Source organism: Macrotis lagotis, chromosome 4 (genome assembly GCF_037893015.1).
Source record: "Macrotis lagotis isolate mMagLag1 chromosome 4, bilby.v1.9.chrom.fasta, whole genome shotgun sequence".
NCBI lineage: Eukaryota > Metazoa > Chordata > Mammalia > Peramelemorphia > Peramelidae > Macrotis > Macrotis lagotis.
The window spans coordinates 54,092,877-54,110,337 of NC_133661.1; the positions used below are offsets into that span (position 1 = coordinate 54,092,877).

At 44.6% G+C, this 17,461-nt stretch overlaps 2 protein-coding genes across 10 annotated transcripts in view; both read right to left on the bottom strand.

Annotated features, from left to right (window-relative positions):
• Positions 1-5,011, bottom strand: part of PPP3CB (protein phosphatase 3 catalytic subunit beta) — a 45,241-nt gene extending 40,230 nt beyond the window's left edge. Inside the window, exon 1 of one of the 2 annotated variants that reach the window (XM_074232837.1) lies at positions 4,907-5,011. In XM_074232837.1, the coding sequence (XP_074088938.1) occupies positions 4,907-4,976 (70 nt within the window). In that variant the 5' untranslated portion in view covers positions 4,977-5,011. The remainder of the gene's footprint in view (positions 1-4,906) is intronic. The other variant, XM_074232838.1, reaches the window with a different exon arrangement.
• Positions 5,012-9,335: 4,324 nt separating this feature from the next.
• USP54 (ubiquitin specific peptidase 54) overlaps positions 9,336-17,461 on the bottom strand; it is a 130,226-nt gene continuing 122,100 nt past the window's right edge. For 6 of the 8 annotated variants that reach the window (XM_074232840.1, XM_074232841.1, XM_074232844.1 and 3 more), the window contains exons 20-23: positions 16,478-16,596; positions 16,106-16,243; positions 13,025-13,211; positions 9,338-11,920 (exon numbers count right to left, since the gene is read on the bottom strand). In XM_074232840.1, the coding sequence (XP_074088941.1) occupies positions 11,352-11,920; positions 13,025-13,211; positions 16,106-16,243; positions 16,478-16,596 (1,013 nt within the window). In that variant the 3' untranslated portion in view covers positions 9,338-11,351. Of the gene's footprint in view, positions 11,921-13,024; positions 13,212-16,105; positions 16,244-16,477; positions 16,597-16,954; positions 17,032-17,461 lie in introns of those variants that run through there. The other 2 variants (XM_074232846.1, XR_012477792.1) reach the window with 2 other exon arrangements.

Genomic DNA, 17,461 nt, shown 5'->3' on the forward strand with positions numbered 1-17,461 from the left:
CACAGAGTTCTCTCATTATTTCTTACACACATTCTCAGGGCTTATTTTAACTGGGTTAATGTTTCAATGGGGATAGAAAAGAAAATCCTTTCTAAGGTTTGTTTACTTCAGATTTTAAAAATCAGGGTCAAAAATGAGTTTTGAAATAAAAATGAACATTTAAAACTGATTCAGAAAGACGCACCTAAATGAGCAGAACCTAGGCACCTGTCAGGTCATATGAAAATAACAATTTTGGTTTAGCTAAGAGCACGAGAGAAGCCTGTTGAGTGACTTCAATGTTATAAAACAATGCTGCCTGCTACAAAAGTCAAAAGAATCATAGGCAAATAACTTTTTAAAAACAATACATACTTGCAGTCAAAGTCAATCGACAAGCATCTGTTATGCCAGGCTTTGCAAAACAGCAGAGACAGCAAGGACCCCAAATTACCCCAAAGCCATAGTCCCTACCTTTGAAAAGAGGCTTTTTAGAGACATATAAGCTGCTATAAGGTGATCTGAAAGGGGAACTAGGCCTTTCCTAGTTGAAGATAGGATTTAAGCAGAATTGTGGAGTATGGGCAGTTCAGAGCAAGGTGCAAAGGGGGCCAGGTTAAGATGAGCTTGAAATACCCAATAGAAGAGGTGGCTAGGTGTTGCAGTGGATAAAGCACTGGCCGGAAATCCGGTCTCAGACACTTAATAATTACCTAGCTGTGTGGCCTTGGGCAAGTCACTTAACTCCATTTGCCTTGCAAAAAAAACCCTAAAAAAAACCCCTTCCAAAGAAATACCCAATAAAGAAGTTAAGTAGGATCCTGGAGGAAACAGGAAAAGAGGTAACGAGTGTGAAAGTTGATCTCTCTATATGGGATGCATTGTGAGGATGGGGAAACAAGATCTGGCAACAGACTGGATACATGGGGGTAAGAGGAAGGAGTCAAGATGAAAATCCGGGGTGATTTGCAGGATGGTGTTGCAAAATTCAAAAGGAAGGAGGGTTTTGCAGGAAAGTTGAGACCTATTTTTGGACTTGTTAAGTTTGAGATACTATGGGAGATCCAGTACAAAATGTCTATATGTGTGTATATGTTGTATATGTGTGTGATGCAATGCAGCAGAGAGGAGGGGGCAGGCCACATGAATAAGAGAGAAAGACAGGTGCCTATATGTGGTGATCCTGAGCTCTCTAGAGATAGAGTTGAAACCCCTGAAGCTGAAGAAGGGGACTCAGGGCAGCCAGGCACCATTAGAGGGCATGAAATAACTAAAGAATCATCATGGACACTAGGGAGCAGTAAGTTAGAGAGGAGGAGAACCAGAGACAAGTGACCCAAAAACTGAGAGAGAGGAGAGACTATCTAGAAGACAAGTAAAGATGTCAAATGCTGTAGGTTTAAAAATGAGGAAAAGTCATTAGACTTGTCAATAAGAAATAATTTTGGAGAGGGCAGTTTCAGCTGAATGATGAGGTTACACAGGGTTTAGAAGAGTAAGAGGAAGTGGAAACCCCAACTGTAGTTGGCTTTCTCAGAGTTTAGACTTGAAAGGGAGGAGAGATATGAACTAATAGCTAGTGGGAATGGTCATAACAGGCACAAGGTTTTTTTTTGTTTTTTTTAAGGATGGAGGGGAGATGTGGTTGTATCTGTAGGCAGAAGAGAAGGAGCTAGTAGATGCGGAGAGGTGGAAGACAGTGGAGATGATAGTAGGAACAATTTGCTAGAGTCAAGAGGAATAGCAAACAATCAAGGAGGAGTAGGATGTTTGTCTTGCTGCAGTGATGGCCCAGTAGAAATTAAGTAACATAAATTTGTGGTGGGTCAAATCAGAAAACATAGATAGTCCTAATTCAGAAAATACAGAGAACAAAATTTAGGCCATCATCATGGCAAGTAGAAAATGAAATGAAAAATGAGGTTGTGATATCAGTTTATTGCTCATAAGGTTTGGATAAAACAGATAAAGAAGTTTCATTACCATTCACTTTCAATTCAACTACTGAATATAGTCAAAGAACTGAAACAGTTATGAGTAATTGATCCAGACATCACAAAATAATTTTTATTCACAACTTTGTGAAGTACTCACTCCCATTCTATCGATGAGGGTATTGACAGGGGCTAAGAGACTCACTTTGGTTTCTGGAGAGAGTAAAGCCAGTGCTAGGGCTCCAACCCAAGTTTCAAGATACCCTAGCTAAGAGCCTCAAGATGAGGAGATCATACTTCAAAGTCAGAACTGATGAAACCATTCTAGAATGAATATTTCATAAATATTTATAAGCCCCTGCTTATAAAAGCACAAAGTGGACAGAAAAAATATTAGATAATCAGGATAAAATCCAACATTTTCCTTGTGTTTTGTGAGGAGATAGAGGATAATAAAAAGGTAACTAATGTCTAATGTTTGAAAGACCTAATCAACAATGGTACAGCAGGTGTAAAGCAGAAATGCACTCAAGTCCTCATATCCCTCATTATACAGAATTGGCCTTATTTTATTTTTTTCTGTGTTCTTCTTTCCTGTTTCTTGATTACTGGAAGAAGTAATTATTTAACAGAACTGCTAAATGAGGAGTTATCTATATTCTCACCCAATTGGTCTATATTAGTTTTCTATAGAAAGAGGAATTTGATCTTAGCAAGTAGCTTAAGCTTTCCTTAATGGGATCAGTGCAGCAACTGCTTTAATTAGCCAGGGACAGAAAGGTCAGGGGGGATAACCCACAATCAATCACTACAAATTACAGAGGCGCATTCTTTTCAGTTCTACCTGCTTCATAGTAGAATCTCGTACTCTTACACTTCATGTCAAATCTTTTTCTTGCACATCTAGCATTAAGATACAGACATTGCTATAACTTTCAAAAGTTGTACAATCACCAAATACAGTCCTCCTGATTTTGAAAATTAACAGTCAAGCAACAAGCAAGCATTTATTAGGTGCCTTCTGTGTGCCCAGCAGAAATATAAAGAATGAAACAATCCCTGCTGTTAAAGAGCTGACACTATAATACTAATCAACATAGTAACTATGAGTGAGGATATTTGGATTAGCTATTTTTCAATTATAAAGTACTATATTAATCATAATGTGCATCTACCATTCTCAAATGACCATGACATTTATATCTAAAATCAGAATTTGTAGGAAAAAAAAGAAAAAATCTGCAGGAATGCTGAATAGATACTGTTAAAAAAAACAGAATACATAACATGGGAAAAATATTTTAAAAGAATATTCTTAAGTTAGATGGTGTGATAAGTTAGAAAAAGAATGAGAACAGGTTCTAGTTCATTTGATATTATCTTCTCTGGTTGTCAAAATCAACACAAATTCTAAGTCTTAAAAGAAATAAGATTACAAATGGAAAATAGGAACGTAAATGGAATTTTAAACTCTTCTCTTTAGCTTTGCTGCCCCATAACATCAAATACATCATGAAGCTATAATAATTAATGAAAACACGAAGATGAAAAATTGTAAAAGTTTTTTGACCCTTTCTTTAAGACTGAGGTCCTTAGTGAACTGTAGTATAGTGAGATATTCGATATGTTCGAGAAACAGAACATCAAGAAAGTTAACTAGTATCTTTTGAACAGTAGCCTTAAATCAGACTAAGAAAAACCATGAAAAAAAATGACAGTTGTCACGGAAGGGACACAGATGAGCAGCTAAGATTCAGTATTCTTTAGACAGACAATGAAATTCCTTGCAGAAGTGATATTTCCTATGTTCTTAATCCAAAAGTTCTCTGCTCCATGTCAACGGTACTTTTCATTTCAATGAAAGGAGAAAGAGCAGAAATTATAAAATCAATTCTCTCAGTCACACAATAAACTTTAACAATTCTGACTTCCATGATACAGGCAGAAAATAGAAAGCATGACGATCCATACAAAGGAAGCCTAAGGAAAACGCCAATCCAGGCTGCAAGAATGTAAGTGCCCTAATCTAATATCCTTGTCAGAGAGCCTAGGGACAACAGTGAGCAGGCAGACAGAAAATTAAGCAGTAGCTCACTGTGCCTCACCTTGTCAAATCCTAGGCTGTCTGCTTCTTCTTTAGGGGTATGGATAAAGTCAACCAAAATCCCTAGCTGAATATAAAAAGAGACTGTTAGCTGAGTTGGAGCGGGCCTTCATTAAGACTCTATCTGGGTCAGGATACTGGTTTCCTGCAGGTGAAAGCTCTGACCACCCAGAAGACAGGAGGAATTATGCTCTTGAGGACCTCAGGGTTACTCACTCCAAAAAGGCCTTCAATAGCTCCTTCTAACTTTTCCAGCCTTTGATGGCGGGGCTTTGAGGGCCCCTCCTGGCATCTCTACATCTAAAACTAAATCAGGTGGATGCTCCGGCTCAACTAGGGAGAAAATGACCCTCGGATGGAACTGCTCATGCACACGGGCACTATCTGTTCCTATCTGCCTCGCACACAGGTGCAGAAATCCACAATTGGGGGTTCGGGACAGCATAAGCCCAAGTGCAAGTGAACAAAGCGGGGTCTGGACACCCAAGGGCCGGAAGGCGGCCGCTATCTGTCGGGATTTGAAAGCCTGGCCCAGCGCCGCAAGGCCAGGGGAAGGCGGCGCGGAGCGCGGGCCCCTCCGCTCCTTCCCCGCAGGGCGGCGGGGCGCGGGGCTTTGCGGGCTTCCGGCGGCCCGGGCGGGCACCCCCGGGGCGGGCACCCCGGGGGCAGGGGCGGCGGGGCCCGCGGCGCCGCCTCCGGAGGCCCACGGACAGCTCCGGCCTCGGCCCCCGCTAGGCCCGCCCGCCGCAGCCGGCGCCGCGCCCGGGAGGCGGCCCCGGGGCGGCGGGGGGGGGGGGGTCCGGCCGGGCAGCGGCCGCCCTTCCGGCCCCGCCGGGGCGCCCGCTCCCTCCGCCGCGGCGCCCGCTCCCGGGGCTTCCTCGGCTCTCACCTTTGACGACGCGGTCGGCCCCGGGCGGGGGCGGCGGCGGCGGCGTCCGCGCCGGGTCCGGGGCGGCCATGCTCGGCCCGCGGCTGGGCTCGGCTCGGGGGCCGGGCGGGGTCGGGGGCGGGGGCGGCTAGCAGGGCCGAGCGGCGGCGCCGCCGGGGAACATGGCGGAGCCTCTCTCCTCCCAGCGCGGCGGAGGCGACCGGCGTGCACCGCGCGGGCGGGGGCGGGGGCCGGGCGCCTGCCAGGGGCCGGGGCGAAAGTGCCGGCCGCGGGAGAAGAGGAAAACAGCGGGCCGGGCCGGGCCGCGGCGAGGGAGCGGGGGGAAAGTCCCCGCCGAACGCAGGGGGGGCGGGGCGCGCGGGAGGCCCCGCCCCCACGGCGCGAGCGGGCCCCAGAGGGGGCGGGGCGGAGCCCGGGCCCGGCCGCACACGCAGGCCTGGCGGACCCGAGGACCCAGCCTGTTGCTTTGCTTCCCGCCTCCGGTAACAGCCGGGGTGCGTCCGAGCCCGGCGGGGCCTTTACCTCTTAGGAGGGCTCCCCGGTGCGGACCAGAATGGCCTCAGGATCGGCTGTGGACAGCCACAAGCCAAGACCAAAGGAGAGGGAGGGCCGCTGCCCCGCTTCTGGGCAGCACGGGGGCTGGACTCCGCTGCTCGTGCCCGCTGGGGCCTGCCAGTCAGCCCCAAGGAAACACTCTCCGCCAGCTCCACCATCTCTATAGACGCGGCTCACCAGTTACAACCAATGGAGCAAATGGTAACGCTGTGGACCGGCCTACCAGCCTCGGCCGGGCACTGTCCAGGGGCAGACACATAGAGGATGAGGCTGAACACGTACTGCCACAGCGGCGCAGGGTCTGGGAGGCTCCGAGGGGAAGGTGTGGGAAAGGAGAAGCTTAGATGCCTGCCAGACCGAAAGTCTGATTCCATTGGGGTAGGCAGGTGAAACCCGAACAGTCGGCCTTAGACCCGCCTTAGGAAGACCCCAAAGATCACCAGGCAAGATAGGGTGCCGCACGCTGAGCTCCTTTCTCAAAATGAACCGTCAAGCATTCAGACTCTACTGCATTAATGAATGCATTTACCCAAAAGTCGTTTTATAGAGAACTCAAGTAAAGTGAAACATGGGGAGACAGTGGCGCAGGACCACTCAACATACTGTACCTGCATAAAAGAAGACAATATACCCAGTGAGCAGAAGAGCACTGCAGTAGCTCAAAAAAATGTGAAAGATGCAGATTTGGGGATGTTCTTATCTTCCTGTGGAAACTAGAGGCCTAACCTGTGATACAGCCTTACTCGCTACTCTCATCAGCCACGGTTGAACATATTGTACTTTGACCCTATCTAAGTGTTGTCAATGAGCTCTGTAGGATCTATTTGTGTTTTTGGCTTGTTTTCTTTCAAGCATTTAGAAAACCCTTAAAAGAATGAAGATTTTAGAATGAATTAATGGGATTCTAGTATCATAAAGCAAATTCATAGTAGATACTCCTATATCCAATATTTGACAAAATGGGTCAGCAGCTGCTTGTGATGAACAATCCCTACTAGTAATTTTGAAAAATGGAGCTTTTAATTTTGTTTTTTACAACTTTGAAAATTATGTACAGTTCTCTCCAAAATCCTTTCAGGTAGGTTCAACAGGTATCATCACCATTTTACAAAACTAAGGTGGGGAGAGGTAGATTCCAAGGTAATTAGTATTAAGTAGCTGGGATTCAAACTCAGGTCTTCTGACCAAAACTTCATCTTTTTTCTGCCTCAACTCTCCCAAATAGTAAGTCCAGGAGACAGAATTTAGAACAAAGCTCTCTGGCAGTTGGTGCTCTTAATACATCATACTGAGTCTCAAATAAGATTTTATTGATGTGCTAGAATTTAGGGCCAGGAGTTGTCTTGTAGAGGGCAAAGGGTCCAAAGTCTAACAGGAATGAATAATAAAAGACCAAACTCACTCTCTGGTTTGGACTAAGGAAGGGGAAATGATACAGATCTTAATTAAGTATCTTGAACCCTGGAAATATGTTAAATGATGGTAGTGAAGATGTTCCTCTTTTATCCATCACAACTAAGAGATGTAAATAAGGATGGTTTGGGGGGAGGGTTAAATAGTTGGCTTTTCTCATGCTCAGATCTGTTTTTTGGTTTGTTTTTTTAGGAAGACTAGTCATTTGTTCATAAGTTGTACTTATTATCAATATTATGGGGGGGAGGGATAGGGAAGGAGTGAGGAGGCATCAGACTGTTTCTTAGTAGACAAAGATCCGTTGAAGCTTGGTGAAGGAGGAATGATGGAGGGTGAAATCTGCTGGAGAAGATGGATCTGAATGGGATTACTTACGCATGAAGAGGATCTGCCTTGGCAAGACAGCACACTATCTCATGATACAAGTGTAAAGAAAAAGATGAAAAAATGCCCCTGAGCAATGTGAACTGAAGATGAAAAGAGAAGAGGGTGCTCTTAACAAATACCTTTCTTCCCCCTCCAAATGAAATATGAGACAAGGTTCCATTGAGTGGGGAGCTGTGGGAGGTTTGAAGAGGCATGAAGTGTTTTAGAACAACTAGGGTGAGTGGGAAACAAGGGAAATGAAGATTGTCGTGCTGCAGTGAGGGCCCAGCTGAATGGATAGTATCAACCTAGTCTGCCTGGCTTTGTGAATGCCTCCAGTTTACCTTAGCAGTAAATAAATGGGCAGCGAGGTGGCAAAGTGGCTTGGAATCAGGAAAACTCATTTTCCTGAATTCAGATTTGACCAGATACCGCCTAGCTGTATGACCCTGGTCAAGTCACTTTACCTTGCTTGCCTCAGTTTCCTCATCTGTAAAATGAGCTGGAGAAGGAAATAGTGAATCACTGTACTATCTCTGCCAAGAAAACTTCAAATACAGTCATGAAGAGTAGGACACACCTGAAAAATGACTAGAAGTATGATGAAAGGAGTAGGTGGCAAGAGTTTAGTGGGGTAAAATCTTCAGTAGAACAATAGAGCAAGAGGACAGGGTAGAGCTAAAATATCTTGTCCTTTAAAATATCTGAAAAATGTTTTCCTCACAATAGCCTAATAGTACAAGTATTATCCATTACACATGACAAAACTGAGGCTCTCCTCTAGTAAGAACTGACTTGAAGCTATCGTTCCTAACTCCAAGTGCCAATGCTAGTTATTAAGCAAAAGGGTTAAGTATCTTTAGTTGCAAGTGGCATAAGAGTCTCATGGATGGTGGGATGGAATCATTGAGAGATCTCATGAAAAAAATTTAGAGGTTGTTACTGATGGAAAAGCTCTTCCAGGCTTCATGGTTTCTTCTGACTGCCTTCTTTAGGTCTTTGGGCTTTACTTCCACAAACATGTAAACATTTATCTCCCTTATCCACAAAAACCCTCACTTGATCTACCCATCCCCAAGAGTTATCATCCTATGTATCTCCTCCTTTTGTGGCTAATGTTGAGAAGTGTGCTCCACCTCTTAATTCTACAGTATGGATTTTGCCTTCATTCAATTGAAGCTGACATTAATGATTGCCAAGTCTAATGGCCTTTTCTCAGTCCTCATCCTTGAACTCTCAAGAAGCTTTTGACACTGTGGCTCTCTTAATATTCTTCCTGTTTTTGTGACACTGCTCTCTTCTTGTCCCCCTCTTATTTGTCTGATTCTTTGTGGGATCACACTTGTTAACCATGGGGGTCCTATGTCCCAGGCCCTCCTTTCTTCTCCCTTTATATTATTTCACTTGATCTCATCAGCTACCATGGTTTCAGTGATCATCTCTAGATAGATGATGCTCCAATCTGCTTACCCAGCCCTACTCTATCCTCTAGTCTTGCACTGACAAATGCCTATTAGACACCTCAAATTTAATATTCTGTAGACATTTTAAACTCATCCAAAACTGAAGTCAGTCTCTTCTCCCAAACTTGCCTCTCTTTCAAAGCTTCTCTGTTCCTATAAAGAGTACCACTATAATCCTAGGTGGTGGTGTCATCTTCAACTTCTCACTCTCTGAACTGTCCCACACACAGTCAATGGTCCAGCCATATGTCCTATAGTATATTCCCCCCTCTGTCCTCTGACCCTGTCACCAAACTAGTCCAGTCCTCATCACTTTGGGTCTAAACTATTATAATTGACTTGTACATCTCTCCCCATTTCAGTTCATACTCCACTCAGTTTCAACATGATTTTCTTAAAATACACTGATCAAATTGTCCCCCATTCAATAATCCCTCCAGGATCAAATATAAAAATCCTTTTGACTTTCAGACTTTCATAACCTCACCCCTTAATCCCTTTGCAGCTTCTTCACCACTTTTTTTTTCCCTGCACATACTATAAGACCAGACAGATTGGCCTTCCTGCAAGGCCAGACTGAGCATTTACCCTAGCTATCCCCTGCCTGGAATGTTCTCCCTCAGTTCTGACTCCAGGAAACCTTCCATCAAGTCTTAGCTAAAGTCCTGCTTTTTTCTATGAAGTCTTTTCCAGTGTCCTCTCTTTGAGACTTCCAATTTATTCTAGTTGTACATTACTTGAATGTTGTCTCTCCCATTAGTCTGAGTTTGAGAGGAGGGACAGGCTTTTAACCTTTCTTTGTAACTGCTGCCCTTAGGAAAAGTGTCTGGCACATGGTTCTTAGTAAACATATGCTATTTATTGTTGCATATTTTAATATTCTGCAGGGCAGCTATGTGATACAATGGATACTTATCTGCAGATAATACAAAGTTGGGGGGGGTGAGATGGGAGACTGAACACTCCACTAAATCAGGATTCAAAAATATTTTTTTCAGGCTACAACATTGAACCAAGTCACACAAGATGAAACAGGAATAGATGTCAGGGTTCAAAAATGAACTGAGCCAGTACAAGATTGTGAGGATGTGGCTGGTCAGGAGTCTGAAGATTTGCAAGCCCAACATAATGTGATGCACCAGTTGAAAGCAAATCATTTGAAGCTGCATTGAGAAGCGTTATGGCCCAGATTAAGCAAGAATCTTGCTCTACTCTGCCTTTAGCAGAGTAGTGATCATTTTAGGGCACGTTTTAGGATGGACCTTGGGAAGAGGAAAAGGAAAATGACCAAGGACTTCATGTTGTATGAAGACGACCTGAAGGAACAAGGGGTGTTTAGAGAAGGCATGCACGAGACCTGCCATCAATGGAATCAACCTTCTCATATTTTAAGGGCTGTAATTTAGAAATTAGATTTTTTTTCTGCTTGGCCCCAATTAAAAAAAGAATAATGGGTAAAAACTGTCAAGAGGCTGATGGAGGATTGACACAAGGAAATTACCTACCAACTGGAGCTCTTCAAAAGTGGAATGAACTATTTCAAGAGATGATATAGGTGTGTCAGTGTAGGGGGGGTCATTCATTCCCTTCCCCCCCCCCCCCTTCAAGTGGACAACCTTTGGTCAGCTATTTTGTAGAGGGAATTCTTTGTTATGAAATGAACTAGATGACCACTATGGTCCCTTCCAAATGAGATTCAATTTCTGAACTCTCCTATGCCCTCACAGATTTATTCCCAACTTCCCTTCATGTGGATCTTTTTAACCCTCTCCCCAGCAATTGGGCTGTCTCCCATTGGTAGAACCTAGAGATAAATGGGAGCTCTTGATTGCCCAGGATCCCTTTGGGACAAAAACGAAAATGTGGTACGTGCAGCCAAGGTGTTAAATAGAACTCTCAGATTTATTCAAAAATACTTTACAAAAACAGTTATGTTTTGCCCTAAAATACTTCAACTTATTCTGAGTGTTTACAATGGCAAGTGAGTGAGTGGCAGTATGGATCTGCTGCTTGGAAGAGGGATTAGTGTGCTTCACTTGGTTAGTGTTTCTGCAGGAAGGCAAGGGTAGAAGTGTATGTGCTGGCAGCTCCAGTGTATTCTCCCTCCATAGGGAGAGGGTGCGGGTTAGTGGGGAGTCGCAGAGGCTGGCTCCTTCACTAGGTAGGCTCCCTTCTGATCTTGTCCAGATACAAGACAAAGATAGAAACTATTCAACCATATGTGTCTGGAGAAATTGGGGGGGGAGGGGAGCAAAAGGATTCTAGGGAAGTTAGAGAAAAGGACTACAGAATCAGAGAATATGAACATGGGAGCAGGTTTAAGGACAGGGAATGGGATTGCAGCAGGGGATAGGGACTTGAGAAAATGACATGTCATGGATTGACCTTTAAAAATCTAAGTGACTCTAAGGCTACAATTAAGTCAAAATTATTCTTTGGCAGCACCCCATCCTAAAGCAGCTGCCCATTTTTTTCAAGGAGAATTTAAGCTGGGATTCCATCAGCCTGGTGTTGAGATTACAGAACCACTGAGGATACAGGTCTATCCTGTTATGAACCTGGCACAGCATGACAACAGTATTTGGGGACCAGCTCTGACATGGCACATTAATGTGAGAGGAAAAAAGCCACAAAGAGTCAAGAGCCCCTCACCACCTACTGTGGTGGGAGGCTGCAGCCCAGGTCAGGCCCCTTTGATGGATATCTGAGGGGGCAAAAACAGGCTCATTTCCTCCTGTTCTCCTATGTCCAGGTTGAGGGGCATAAGTGTTCTTCCTCCAATCGTCATCAGGGGGTATGTCCACTCTTCTGGGTCCCAGGGCCCGGGAGGAACTAGGCATAATATTGGAACTCTGTATTATTTCCAGGGGCATAGAAAGAGTGCTGGGCAATGATGATGGATAGCAAGCCACGGCAAAGTGTGAATGTGAATGTGAATGAGTCGGTCTCCCCCACAGCTGGACACATGGACCCTGGTGCCCCTTGTTTCTGTCTGGCAGTGTGGCAGTGCTGGCCAACTGGGGCCAGAGCCCTGAGGTGCTTGAGGCTCTAGTCTCAGAATGCTGGTTGGTCTCTGGCACTGGGCCCCAGGAGGAATCAGCTCTTGAGGGGCGTGGGAGGCTCTTGTAGTTCAGGTTCCCCCCTAGGTATCTGGCCCCTCGGGAAGCTTCACTCCTGTCACACACAGCCAGAAACTGTTGGATATTCCTTGAAGTTCCTAAAGAAATTTAAAAAAAAATCACAACTGAGTACCTCCCATGTAGGCCTAATCTACTCCTTCCCGTTTGACCATCCCTAACCCTTATCCTCATTATTGTTCCCATTGAGGGTTTTTGTGTCTTTATCCTATATGGTATATATCTATTTTGTCAGTGACCTATATTCTAGGCACCTTGTAGACAATGAGAGTGCCTTCTTCCTCCATTTCATTTCGGGCTCTGTATTTAGGAACCACTCAGTACACATTGATTCCACCATGCTGGGTGGAAGCAGCTGAGTTAATGTGTGTGTTCTTATCCAGAGAGCCCAGTTTTTCTACTAGTAAAATATTAATGATACCCTTGTCATACTTCTCTCTCCATTTATACCATAGCCTCAGGGCATGGAAAGGTCCTAGGGTTGGAAATAGAGTCCAAGGAACTAGTCATGAGGGGACCTTGCAGTGAAAACAATATGGAGTGATTCTAGGAACTGGAAGTTGGAGTTGCCCACAGGAAGTCCATATTTAATGGTACAAATGTCTTCAGAATCCTGTGGTTTATGATAAATGAGCTATGCTTAGACAGTTCAAACTGTGATGTGACCCCTTGCAAACTACTCATGAATTCTTTTTGGTCATCCAAAAGTCTGACCCACCATACTTAATGGAGCTCATGTAGGCCACTGGGGGACCTAAGGAAGAGATTTAAACTCCTATTCCAGAGGCTAGGACAGGAACTCTAGAGGGGTCACTTTCCCACAAAGATGAGGCATAATTTAAAGCCGTCTTAATCTATCTGGATAAAGGTGATGGCAAATTTAGTATTTTCAACCCATCTCTAGTGTCTCCCAGTCTTTCCCATTAATCAAATCCTGCACAGAGTAGGGAGAAAAAGTTCTGAGAAACACATTTCCTCTGTTCTTCCTATCTTTCACACAATCCTATCCCTTGTCCTTTCCTCTAGCCCAGAAATGATCTAATCACAAATCTGACACTTAAATCTCCAAAAAGGAGCCCGTATCCCAAATTCCATTCCCACCTCATGATTCCAATGTAGCCAGTTCAGAAAAGCCCCCAGCAGAATAGTTATTCCTTGAACAGGAGCTGAGACTCAAGAGTTACCTGGGGGTCTATGGGGCTCCCCTGCCATGGTGGGCATCAGGACATCAGGGGGCAGGAGCTGTGGCTGGGGAGGGAGGATCTGGGGACTGGGGAGGAACATAGAAGGGTCATGGATGACAGAGAGGGAAGAGGAGCTGGAACAACGGTGCCTGGTTTCCAAAGGCTTTCTCCTCACGTTTGAAGTTTCCTTGTAATGAAATGAGACAAAAAAGAAAAAAACACATAGAAATAAGGATTAACACAGCAGGGTGTGATTGGGAAAACACAGTAAGGGAAAGTAAGGGACCAGGAATAGAGAGAGGAATTCTTGAAGGTCTCCAACCTAGTTAGGGCACCTCATAGGGCATCTCCCAGTCTTGTGGGCCTGATCACTACCTATGAAAGACACTAAGCTTCAGACCTGTTCTTCTCTTGAAGCTAATAACCTGATAGGCAGGAGGGAAGGGACAATCTAACAAAGAACTGGATATGAGAATTCTTAGTATGACCATGGGTTGGAGAATTAACATCCCCCCCCCCAGTCTCCAAGGGAAAAGACTAAGGAATCTCAAGGATAAGTCTGAGTTTCCCAACTGGAAGGGATTTCAGAAACCCTTGTCCCTGCAGTGTCCCCCTGCAGTATTACTCTCAGCTGTAAAAGCAGCACTACCATCAGAGTGAGACAAAGATATGAAAGAGGGTGGATCAGAGATGATGATAAGGAGAAAGCCCACTCCCTTCCAGGCACCACAAAAATAGTAGTAGGAAGGAGGAGCATAAGTTCAGGAAAGTTACCCAGTTTGGTCAGCTGTAAAAATCCATGTACTTGTATCCTTGCTGCCTACCACAGTCCTGGCCCAGAGTTCATCCCTTTTCACATGGGCACGTTTCTAATGTCAAGGCTCCAAATTTCTATTTGTGCAGCAGTCCAACAGTGAGGTGGACATTTACTGAATTTTCCCCTCTTTACCCTGGAACATTCCTAGAGGGCAGGGCCTTTTTTCCAGTCTGGTGTCCAAAAGAGGGCCAGATAAAGAGAATTTAACAAAGACTTTTTATGGGAACTATGATGCTAGAAGTGGAGTTTCACCCTTTATATCTATATCTCCTATCATCTAACCCAGGGTCTGGATGGGGCCTCAATGTTTATTTGCTAGATGAAGGAGAAGCTATATGAGATAAGCCTGAGTAGGTGGATTTTGGAGAACACTGAATTCCAGGCTTCTAAACATTCAGAAAGGTAAAAACCTTAAGTTAGAGAGTCAAGTTCCTTTCAATGATTACACTTGAATAAAAGACAGAGATTAGTTCTGTGAACCCATTAGTCCGAAGGGTACTCATCGATGCAAGTGGCCTACTTTATCCATTTGCTGTCTGAAGTCCCCAAATCAGTCTCATCTCCCTTTCAAAAGCACTAACTCATGCCCCCATTCCCCAGCAACCACTCGAAAGGGGATGATCATGGAGAGTTTTGAAACCTGGGGGCAGGTTGGGGAGGGTGGGGGAATGTGAAGAAATTGTCATTTTCCCCTGGATTAAGTCGTACTCCCTAAAGATAGGGGAGTCAAATCTCTGTACAAAGTCCAACAAGACTATGGAGTCTAGAGGGATTCTGGGAAGCTAATTTTACTTGGACAACTCTGCATTTACCCTAAACTTAGGGTAAACTTGAATGAATGCTAGTAAAGATGAAAATGGGAAGGTCCTCAAAGAAGCTTAGGAAGTTGTGAATAGGGAAGTTTCTCCCCAACACAGACCAAGAAGCAGAACCCCCTGTAGAGCTTCCGAGTGGCCCAGTACTGGATGTCATAGATACTGTGGTCAAGCGACTATTGCTGTGAGCTCAAGCTGCCGCAGATACTCCCTGAGATGTATGGGAAAAATGACTGGCTGGGATTTGTCCCCCCCTAGTCCACTACAACTCAGGTTGTAAATATTCCAGGGAAGCCTCAGGGAAGCTTTGACATGGTACTCCAGAAGCACTGAGCCTTCCCCAGTCCTGCTCTAGAGGGCCTCCTAAGTTTCACATGTTTCCTCCTCATATATTTTTTTGCTCTAGGCAAAGTGGCTATTTCTAGCTCACTGAGACTGCCTGGTCATCTTGGTCTCAGTCCCAAGCCCCTAGCTAGGGAGGCTGCATGTTCCCCCTCCACCCCACCTCCAGGGAGCCTTGGCTTCTTCTGAAGCTCACCTCAGGCATCATCTCCTACAGGAAGCTTTTTCTACTAACTGCTGTTTAGTGACTTTTCTCAAAATTAATTTTAATTATTTGTTTAAATATTGTATTCCAGTAGAAAGAATGTGAGCTCCTAGAGGGAAGGGAATATTGTTTTCTCATTATATCCTTGATATTTATACTTTGTAAGCATATAATAAATTTGATGAAGTGAATGAAATTTCTCCTAGTACAGATTACCCCTTTTCAGCTGGAAATCAAATGCAATCATGACAGTTACCCTAACTTCATCTCCTCTCCTTTTTTTCCTTTGGCCAAAAGGTTAGGTTTTGTTGAACAGAACCCCAGTCATCCCATTTATTCTTGTTGCCATGTTCAGCTCTTTGTGACTTATCTGTGGACTTTTCTTGGCAAAGATACTGGAGTAGTTTGCTGTCTCCCTCAAATTCAGTCCCTTCTTGTATCCTTCAGCCTAAAGATTCTATTTATTTAAGGCAATGGGGTTAAGTGACTTGCCCAAGGTCACACAGCTAGGTAATTATTAAGTGTCTGAGGCTGGTTTTGAACTCAAGTCCTCCTGACTCCAGGGGTGCTCTATCCACTGCATCACCTAGCTGCCCCCCCATCCTAAAGATTCTGAAGCAAATGCCTCTAGAATAAAATTATCAAACTATTCTAGGCAAGGAATATCTCTCCCCACCAAATTCTTTCTGAATGCATAGTAATCAAGACTGATAAGGGACAGAAGTCAAATGTGAATTGTGGGCACCATCAATTCCCCTTAATATAAATCAAAAAGGTCAATGAACACCTCCCACAGAATACAAGGGTCAATTTTTGTCTACCTACTACCTGGACTTCCTCGAGTACTTCTTTGTCAAATAAGCTGTTGTATTCTGAGTAAGCTAGTCATTCATTTGACTTACAAAACTGTGGGAAGATATAGGGGTTTCCTCCCTGCCCAAGACAACAGTGCCACTGAGACTGCGTGAAATGCGTCGGAAATTCTCTGCAGTGTACAGCTGGCCTTCATCCTCCTTCAGAGGACCTCGGCAAGATGCAGCCTTCAGAGAGAAAGACAGAAAGAGCATAGAGTCATGGATAGATAGTGGATATTCCCTGATCTCACAAGGATCCTGAGAAACTCATTTAAGCATACACTCCATTTTTTTTCTTTAACCTCTCCTCATCTGTTATTTCCATGTCAAACCCCTTACCCCTGACACCCTGTAAAGTTCTGCTAACTTCCTCCCAATTTATCAACCCACACCCAGCATCCTTGTCACCAAGATTACTACCTGAGAGGCAGATACCAAGTTCACCCCATGGAGACTGTGTTCCATTTCTATTACTGGCATCTGTGAGAGATCAAAGCCAGGGGCAGAGTGTAGTCTCCTCCCTCCAATGTTTGTGGATCCTGGGAATGGAAATATAGACATAAATGGAACACTCCCTTCCTGGAGGGACTTTTGAGCCTGCAATCCTGATTGATACCACTGGGGAGGTGAAGGCAGGAAGACAGCTAAGAATATGGACACCTTCCTACAAGGGTCCCCACCCTTGGACAGCTGCACATGCTCATCCAGAGATCTCCACGGATATCTGGAAGCATGCCCAGCTTCTGTCAGAGCCTTTAGGCACAAGTGCATCTTTGTGAAATGTATCTGACATGGTGACTCTAGGGAGAATCTATGTGGCCTCTCCCTTGGGGACCCTTTATCTGCCTAGCATTGTGGGGGGGGGGTGTGGACAAGCAAGGGGTACTTGTTCTGCACCTGGCCTGTCCTCCTCAATCCGTATCTGTCCCAGCATCAAGCATACTAGCTGTACACAGTGGGCGATTAATAAATACCTGATGAATGAAGACAATTTTTAAGTTTAACTGAATAGTTCTTAAAACATTAAATGACTTATTTTATGGAATGGAGCACTTAGTAAACTCTTTATGAAAAGATAAAGATGAGAGAACCAGGACTTCCCTGAGGACTCTGCTCACTCAAGTAGTGACTGATCCTGGTAGGCCCTATTCCTACAGGATCATTTCCCTGGATTGATCAATGCCACCTGCTTACTTTATTCTGCGTGTCTTTAGCACCTTGTGCATTCAGATTCCACCAGGCTCCATCTAGAGGAAAAACTGGTTTGGTTCAGAGGGTATTTTGATCTTTAAGTTCAATACTTTAATATTTCAAGGACTGGTGAATTAGCCAGTTGGAAACTCCCTCCACCAACAGAGACCGACCAAAGAAAAATTTGGCAGAGGTTGTCCTTTTAGTTCTGAA